This window comes from Limanda limanda, chromosome 2 (assembly GCF_963576545.1).
Source record: "Limanda limanda chromosome 2, fLimLim1.1, whole genome shotgun sequence".
Classification (NCBI taxonomy): Eukaryota; Metazoa; Chordata; class Actinopteri; order Pleuronectiformes; family Pleuronectidae; genus Limanda; species Limanda limanda.
Window position 1 is genome coordinate 17,119,328 of NC_083637.1, and position 8,857 is coordinate 17,128,184.

General features: G+C 40.3%; 2 protein-coding genes across 2 annotated transcripts; one reads left to right on the forward strand and one right to left on the reverse strand.

The window, feature by feature from the left end:
- Window positions 1–1,351: 1,351 nt before the first annotated feature.
- mb (myoglobin) lies at window positions 1,352–2,341 on the forward strand. The gene is made up of 3 exons (XM_061092193.1): window positions 1,352–1,434; window positions 1,543–1,762; window positions 2,201–2,341. Exons 1-3 carry the CDS (start codon window positions 1,352–1,354, stop codon window positions 2,339–2,341), a joined length of 444 nt encoding a protein of 147 aa, XP_060948176.1.
- A 2,780-nt stretch (window positions 2,342–5,121) lies between these two features.
- pane1 (proliferation associated nuclear element) lies at window positions 5,122–8,431 on the reverse strand. The gene is made up of 6 exons (XM_061092173.1): window positions 8,298–8,431; window positions 7,432–7,508; window positions 7,245–7,343; window positions 6,651–6,730; window positions 6,350–6,441; window positions 5,122–6,141 (listed from the first exon to the last, which is right to left on the reverse strand). Exons 1-6 carry the CDS (start codon window positions 8,352–8,354, stop codon window positions 5,992–5,994), a joined length of 555 nt encoding a protein of 184 aa, XP_060948156.1. The 5' UTR covers window positions 8,355–8,431; the 3' UTR covers window positions 5,122–5,991.
- Window positions 8,432–8,857: the final 426 nt, after the last annotated feature.

Here is an 8,857-nt window from a genome sequence, read left to right on the forward strand (position 1 = left end):
TAATGTGGGCCAAAGGTGTTTACAATTGGAGAAAAGATTATTATGTTTCAACTATTACAAAACAAACCTTCCTGTGTAAACATTCGCAAAAACTTCACCAAAACAATGTCCCAAAATGTAGTCAACAACGTCACTCTGTCCAACCTCGAGACTTATCAAGACAGCTGTGGAACTCTGTGTGAGTTCAATGAATCCAAGGGAATAAGCCTTTAATATCAGAAAAGTTAATTATTAGCACTAAGCAGCAACAGTTATTAAAATCATCTGTATGAATGTATAAAACTGTTCCTATCTTTATTGTTAAGAGTTCTTTCAGCAAAGGCTATAGTTAAAAATTTGAAATCCCAACAGTTGCCATGTCTTTAATATGATTGTCTTTATTCAGATGAGATTTCACTGGCATGTGAAGGCTCAGAGAGATGAAACATGGAATAACAACGTGATTCATAAGCATATCAGACGGTGCTTAGGTGGAGATTCCATATTAAGGTTGGGGATATTGTGAACATGTAGGAGAAGTTTAGTGAGAGAGGTAGAGACGTCAGTGGGAGGGTTGGAATAATTTGGCGACCGGACAGAGGGAGGCAGTATAAAAGGTCAGCTTTAAGGGGGGGGCAAGTCAGGTCGAGAAGAATAGGGTATCATCATCACACAGGATTTTTGACCACAGGTAGGTACTGTCTGATTTAAAATACTTTCAGGGTACAATCTTAGAATATAAAAGTCATAAAAGTGTTGATTTATGGAATATTGACAGAGAATAAAGCTGATTTTGACTAGCACAGAGAAACGACTTGGTTAAAGCAAATTGGTGATGATTGGACATTTAGTGGTTCAGGATAATTTGACAACAACCTGTTTCTGTGATTTATCGAACATTTAAGATGCATCGAAAACCAACTCCAACCCAGCTGGAGAATGTCTTGTTCTATATAAAATTGAAATATACAGGTATAAAGCTCTTTCATAATTTCAAAGTCCTTGAATTAAAAGGATGTACCCATGGCTACTAAACTAATTACATTGGCAGTAAAACAAGTGCAGATGATTGTGCTCTCATGGGAAATGTGTATTTGAAAGAAAACCGACATCTCACAGACTGAGTGAGGGCAGATGGGGTCATGTATCTGCCTCTTTCTAATAATAATGTCCTTGATTAAAGTGGCTTCTGGACATCAAATCAAATAGAAGAGATGTAACAACGGAAGAAAATGATGAGGCTGTTTATGTAGCCTACGTAAACTTCATGTGATCAGGGCATTTTGTTTTTCTCAGATTTTTTCCCTGTTATTTCTCAGAGAAAAATGTTCTGGCATGTTTTTAATCATCCTCCACTTCCACTCCTCAGATCATGGCTGACTTTGACATGGTTTTGAAGTGCTGGGGTCCAGTGGAGGCGGACTACACCACCCACGGGAACCTGGTTCTGACCCGGTCAGTGGCTCTGATGAGACCTTCGATGACCTCTGTGTCCTCAGAGGTTGCTACAGCCCTGGTGTTGTATTATCTCTCCTGAATCCTATCGTTTCCTTTTCTTCCCAGTTTGTTCACGGAGCACCCGGACACTCAGAAGCTGTTCCCCAACTTTGCTGGCATCCCTCAGGGTGACCTGGCCGGTAACGGAGCTGTTTCCGCCCACGGCGCCACTGTGCTAAAGAAACTTGGTGACCTGCTGAAGGCCAAAGGAAACCACGCTACCATCCTGAAACCTCTGGCCCACAGCCACGCCACCAAGCACAAGATCACCATTAACAACTTCAGGGTAACCTTGTTTGTTTGATTGTGGGATTCCACAAAAACGCCATAACCGATTTCTATGGAATTTTGTGAAAGGGTGGGGCCTGACCCAAAGAAGAGACAATGCAATTTCGGGGCAGATCTCGATCAGGGAGGGATTTTTTCAACAATGCAATCAATGTTTTAGTTGATTTTCAGAGAATAACTCACGGATCTTGATGAATAAATCTAGACATGTTTAGAAGACTGATATTTATATTTATAAGTGTGTGCAAATTCATTGCAGATCCAAATAAAAATCTAGTGAAGTTAAATGTGGTTTCATGAGGGAAGTGTTGGGGCTTCACAGAGATGTGTTCTCTCCTGAGTTCCACTGAAATAATATGTGTGACTAAAAGTTATCAAATTGATTTTGTATCCTCCGAACCTGATTTTAAAGCCTTTCTCTGTATTTTCTTGACAGCTGATTACCGAGGTCATTGCTAAAGTCATGGAGGAGAAGGCAGGGCTGGATGCAGCCGGGCAACAGGCTCTGAGGAATGTGATGGACGTCGTCATCGCTGACATTCAAGCAAACTACAAAGAGCTGGGCTTCGAAGGCTGAGAATGAAATTGACCCGTCATGTCGAGGTCCAATCACAAGACAAGACATATTCTGCATGCAAGTGCTTTTAAACAAATAAAGAACTATAATCTATTTGAATTAATAAATGATTCCAGGTGTTGACAGTTAAAAAACTCGAGGAAGATCGTTTTGTATTGGATTTGTTGGATTGTAAAAGTGCTCTGTAATACATGGTTTAGCTTAAAATTTATCTTGGACACAAACTTTATAAAATTATTACCAATAAAACACTTTGTTGCTCAACTCTGCTCTCTATTCTTTATCTTTATTTTCATTTTCATTATATTCATAATCATTTTCATTTTGATTTCAATTTCAATTTCGTTTCTACTGCTGCTCCTATTTAAAAATGAATTTAAGTGTGAGTGACAGGGACGTTGTGATCAGATATTTTATGTGGTCTGAAATTAAATCCAGCTCATATTGTTACAGTCAGGTGATCCATATAGGAGTAAGGTTAAGAATAAAAGTCTTCACTTCAAGAACAGGCACACACACACACACTTACAAACAAATGCATCAAATGTCGACATTAAATCTCATCTCTGAATGTGACTGTATGTGTTATTCCTTGATTAAGACTGATTGGTGACATTATGATTCTATATGATGCCATTCCACACTCATGATACTTAAAATCAAAATTATATTCACCGTGACCTTGTATAACAGGCAGAGACATGAACCCGTAAAGCAAATTTCTGTCAGACTGAATTTTAGAAGGAAAAGAGAAGAACAAAAGCTTGAGAAAGTAAAAATTAAAATAATAATAATATAAAACAGCCTTGGGACTTGCTTGGTGGTGCAAACCTAAGATTTGAAACCACAGACTCAGTGATTAGTCTCACAATAAGACTATTGTGTAATTTAAGGTTAAGTATGAATCAACTAAATATACCCATTGTATTACTTTCTAAAGCCTGAGGTGATGTCTTCAAATCCCTTAGTCAGACTGTGTCAGAGAACCACGGCACTGTGGGCTCAGGAGACACAAACAGAAGGTCGGTGGTTTGATCCCCGGCTCCTTCAGTCCGCATGCTGACGTGTCCATGACCAAAATAGTGAAACTGAAATTGTCCCCTGAAGGCTTTGCTGACAGTGTGTGAGGAAAAGTGCAGGATATAGTTGCACTGCAGGGAAGTGTGAATGTGGCATGTAGTGTAAAGCATGTTGGTGGATCAGACTAGAGAAGCACAACATAAATACGGTTCATTTACTATGATATTAAAGAGAAATGATAATGTCTTATCGTCGTTAACAGGTGAAAAGGTGCAAACACACAGCCAGAAAATATCTGACATTCTTAGCTCTGGGGTCTGCAGAGCTCTAAGTATAACAAAATTTCAACTGGTCAGTGCTTCACTTTGTCTAGACTGAAATATCTCATGGAGCAGAACATGAGACTGAAAAAATTCATCAGGAAGGCAGAGTCTGTGGTTGGCTCTAAGCTCGTCACCCTGGAGGAGGTGTTGGAGGACAGGATGCTGGCAAAACTGCTGGCAATCATGGACAATCCCTCTCACAATCCCTCCACAAAACACTGGACAAGCTAAGGAGCAGCTTCAGCCACAGACTCATTCAACTCCGCTGCTCCAGGGAACGATACAGGAAATCGTATATATATATATAAAATATACCGGCTGCTATGACGACTTAATTTCCCTTCGGGGATGAATAAAGTAATCTATCTATCTATCCATCTATATGGCCCAGATATGCATAATCCCCAGTGGGTGAATCCAGATGACTGTCTGTAAACTTGTTTCTCCTTTTGAACATCATCATGGCAAAGTTTTCACTTGTAGTGTAATATCTCAACATCTGCTAACAGGACTGACACAGATTTATTGCATTTTTGACATCCCTCCACTTTCTTACATTGTCCGGTCAGATTTTCCTCTGTACAAAACTAATGACAAACCTGCATAAGTAATGGAAACCTTGGTGTTTGGTACATCAGCTCATCTCTACTCTTTTAGTCTTGTTGCTTGATGACTGACTTGTGCCTTTTTCATTCTCTGATGACCGACTGATGAGTTAATTCAATGTTTCAGCTCTTGAGATCTATGCAGATGTGTTGATGTCTCATACTGGGAAGTGGTCTTTGCATTGAGGGTGATACTTGACTAAAGGACAGTCTGACAATCTCTGTAACCTCTGAGGAGGTCATAAAGGTCATGGAGCTGCTCCACCTAGCTGCTGCCAAATCGGAGGTCACAGACAGTGAAGTTTTTATTCATTAGTCAAGTGTTACTGGGACAGAACCAGGAGTGTTATCACCGACATTCCTCAGCCCCACTGACTCCTTGCTGTCCTTCCATTTTCTGACGTGATGCCAGCATTTGGTTAACAAGTGTGATGGACAACTGACAGGATGATAAGCTAACTATAAATACTGTTTGTGTGCGTGTGCATCCGAGCACAAACGCAGACGTGACACCAGGCACAGAACCTCTGGTCCAACTCCGCTGCCCCCCCCCCACCTCCCTGACCAGGTGCCCACTGAACCAGGGCCAAACTCACTGGTGCTCGACTGCAGACTCCGGCTATATGTCCAGTGTGACGAGAAAACCTTATTCTGCTTTAGGTAATTAATAATTAAGAGAACAAAACATTTGAATGTCCCTATAAATTGATTTGTATAAATATCTCGATATTAAGAAATTCAGTGCAGATTCAATTCATTATTTAAATGTTTTGTGACATTTATCTCAGTCGTCCAAAGTGAAAATGATTTGAAAATAAAGTTTCAAAAAACGTTTTTATGGACCAGATTTATTTTCATGTATTAACATGTCCAATAATTGTATCATGTATGAACCATGAAACATTCCCATATAAAGAACACAGACAACTATGTTGTAATTATTTACAATATTCAAAACATAAATATTCTGTGGCAGCATCATGTTGATATTTGATATCAATTCACGGTTAAATTTAGAGACCCTGCACATCAACACGGATGTTTCCATTTGAGTGTTCGGACCCCTGCTCAGGTTGAAGGTGGGAACAGTCATGTGACCAGACTCACCCCGTTAATACAAATGATGAAGTTGTAACTTGTCCCGCACACACAGAGGAAACAATGCTAACAGTGAAGGAGACGTCGCTCACGCTCAGACTCTACACGTCTTTACAGTCCGGAGACCAGGTCTGACCGGACAGAGTGGTTAATATCATGTGTGTGTTAACTGAAAGTCTTTCACTAATGAATTAAACACAAACAATTGTTCAATTCAATAATACATTATCCCAGGGAATCATTCATGGATCTTGATGAGAAAAAACCACACATTTAAAGAACTGATATCTATGGGTGTTTTGAATTTTGGTCCAGCTTGATTGAATTTAAGGGAACTGTTGGGGCTTGGCAGAGATACACAGTCTCCTGAGGGATAATCAACTTATTTACATGTTTTCCTGAAGTGGCGTTTCCAAATATCTTGTGGTATGAAAGAGCAACAATATGTATGTAGGCTGCAGCAGTTATGAACCAAAGCATAAACATGTTGTGTAAAATGAATAAAAACAGACACCATGCTGAGGTGTTAGCTACAGCTGCATGCCACCACTACAAATAAATAGACTGTACACATGATAAAGTCACGGTCGATCAGCCACTGGGACTAATCAAAGCTGGGCTGGTCGATGTCCAGGGGCACTGTGCACTGAGTCAGGTTGGACAGGTAGAGCGCTGTAGCCAGGGGAACAAGGCCGGCCGCCACCTTCAAGATGGTCAGCAGCCTCTCTGTAGCGTTGGTCACATCATCTGGTGTCTGGAGGGGAGGAACATTACACACGGCTGCTTTTAAAGATACTGAAAACAAGGCACTGCAGAAACATTTAGAGTCCTTGACCTTCACCAACGCTGAGCTTCATGAGCCAGACACACAAGTGGCTAAACTGTAAAGTAAATACCACAGAGAATGCACTTCTCTGACGTCTTAAATTTAATATCATCCTTAATGTTTGTGAGAGACAAACCTGATCCTCTGCAAACAACAGGGGGCAGTGGAGCGCCGCAGCCAGCTTTCTGACAGTGTCCAGCCGCTCAGTGGGGACTGAAGCATTACGAGCTGCAAAAGACAGAAGCAATAGAGGACAGACAGTCAGAGAGAAAATCACACAGAAAAGACTGTACTAAGACTCGGCCATTTAAAGAAGGATAGAGTATATGAATTACAAAAAATGACAAAGCACAGCGTTTGATTCATTTCATTGTTTCTTACTTCTCCAGTTTTATCTTCATTTGACAATACTTAAAAGATTCCACTCATCATCATACCATTAGTGACCAGGAAGCAGACTTTGCCAAGGAAATATCCAGGGTCCAAATATTTCAGGGAAGCATCTGCTGATTGGAAACTATGACAAAACAAAATAATACATGTCACAGTATCAACTGTTAATATGCTTTAACAATTCATTCATACATGAGTTATCATAAAAACCATGTAAACAACACAATGCTGCAGAATTCAGTAACTTTTTTACATAATAATGGATTCCGTCTTCCAGTTAATATCAGTCTGTAAATGTTTAAAATCTGTGTTGGCAACAAAATAAAAAGTGAGGGCAAAACATTGTTAAATGAAGAGTTGAAAGAAAAAAGAAGAAATCGATAAAAGGCAGTGGATGTCCTGCAGTTGAGTTTCTCTCACGATTAAAAGGACAGATAGCCTGAAGTTTGTTAATATGTAGCGATATGTGTGCTTTAATAGAAAGAGAAATTAATTCACAGCTGCAAGCGGCTCGTTGAAGCACGATGTACACGTTTCATTCAGGAAAACTGACACTGCAATATGAAGTATTGTATTTTACCTGTTTGCTTAGTTAGTAAAAGCACACAAGTATGTTCCTGGAAGGGTTTGAGAGTTACCTGAGCTCTGAGGTCAGGTTGATGATGAACACCACCAGATCTATTCTGGGACGACTCTCCTCGTTCTCCAGGGGCAGAGGGAGACTCTTGGCCAGTCTCCTGATTGGTACAAGAAATGAGCTCAGGTCAGGATGAACACTGATAAGCAGCAAACAGTCAATAAAGCTACGTTCACATAAATACTCACACATTCACAGTGACAGAGGTCTCCTCCACCAGAGCGTCTGCTAAGCTCTGCTGAAACTGCTCCTCACTCTCCACCAGCTGGAGGAAAAACAACAAAACAACTCTCATAGTCAGCAGAAAACCTGAGGAGAACACTTCAAAACCCACTTTTCAATCCTTTTATTTGATCCATTACCATTTTACATATAGAGGCCTGGGTGTCATATCATTTTCTACAACTTGAGAGAGAAGTGACCTCACATCTAAATACTTTAAAGCACTTTGAAGTCATTTGAATTTTTTGAAAGATGCTACATGAATAAAGCTTGATTGGTGAAATATCTATGAATAGATTAAGTACAAAAGTAAACTTAAAGTCTGTTGGAGCCAAGTTTAAAAACGACCCAGCTACATTAACTCACAGGACACATGGTTTGTTTACATCTCAGGGGGCTGAGCCTTTATCTGACAGCAGGAGCTTGAATCAGATGGTAGATTTCATTTCAATTATCTGTTTGTTTATTTGACAGAGACACTGCTCATTAATCAACATCAAAATGAGTGTAAATCAGCCAGAGTTAGTTCATCAGGCTAATTTCCATGTGTTGTTTCTGGCAAGCTTTTAAAATGGCAACCTAAAATTTAATTAAACGATATATTCAGACTAGTTTTCAGGCAGGAAGCACGCACAGCAATAAGGAACAACACAACATGTGAGACAAAGCACAGCATGTGGCCGGTCGATTGGTTTGTGTTTGTGTAGATCTGCTCCATCAGTGTGTTGTGATAGAGGAAGAGGCAGGAGTCACACAGTCAACAGCACCAGCAGCCATGTTGTCCCTGTTGTTGTGTCATGGCGTCGGTGTGAACTCCCTAACACACACTCACCAGGATGTTCGCTGTGTTCAGACCGGGCAGTTTGCTGAAGGGCTTCAGAGACGACATGCTGAGCTCAACACACGACGACAGACGAGGACAACTTCAGTGAATGTGGGAAAGACAAAAGTCTGAAGCGTCCATCTTCCCTGGCGCCCTTTTTTACGAACCTGCGTATGACGTCATCGCGCCAGGAAGTTTTCTCCGTCATGTCCAGTTGGCTTCTGCCACCTAGAGGCTGCTGGGTCTACTGCACCCGGGTACTCATGATCACTTGTCTCGGTTTTCATGCAATTTTTTTCTGCTTATTCTTCAATTTTCTGAGATATTCACCTTTATAAATATGGTTTGTTATAAATCTAAATGAATTACCTCACATACGACACAACCAGTCAATTGATTAGCATCTATTTTGGTCGTTTTGGTTTTCATGCAGAGATGCCTGAAATTCATGGTTCTTTCTTCTCAATTTAATGTGATGAATTTCTGCAGTTCTTATTAGTAATTTTAGAAATGTATTATAAGTGTATATGAAGTGTAACGGAGCACTCTCCTCAGTGCCATCAATACAA

Excerpts from the sequence above, each read along its gene's own strand:
- mb (XM_061092193.1), top strand. The coding sequence starts at position 1,352 with ATGGCTGACTTTGACATGGTTTTGAAGTGCTGGGGTCCAGTGGAGGCG. Across the intron at positions 1,435-1,542 it reads GGGAACCTGGTTCTGACCCG|TTTGTTCACGGAGCACCCGG; the intron begins GTCAGTGGCTCT and ends TTTTCTTCCCAG. Across the intron at positions 1,763-2,200 it reads TCACCATTAACAACTTCAGG|CTGATTACCGAGGTCATTGC; the intron begins GTAACCTTGTTT and ends TTTTCTTGACAG.
- pane1 (XM_061092173.1), bottom strand. The coding sequence starts at position 8,354 with ATGTCGTCTCTGAAGCCCTTCAGCAAACTGCCCGGTCTGAACACAGCG. Across the intron at positions 7,344-7,431 it reads ACCTCTGTCACTGTGAATGT|GAGACTGGCCAAGAGTCTCC; the intron begins GTGAGTATTTAT and ends TGTACCAATCAG. Across the intron at positions 6,142-6,349 it reads TGTTGTTTGCAGAGGATCAG|ACACCAGATGATGTGACCAA; the intron begins GTTTGTCTCTCA and ends CCTCCCCTCCAG.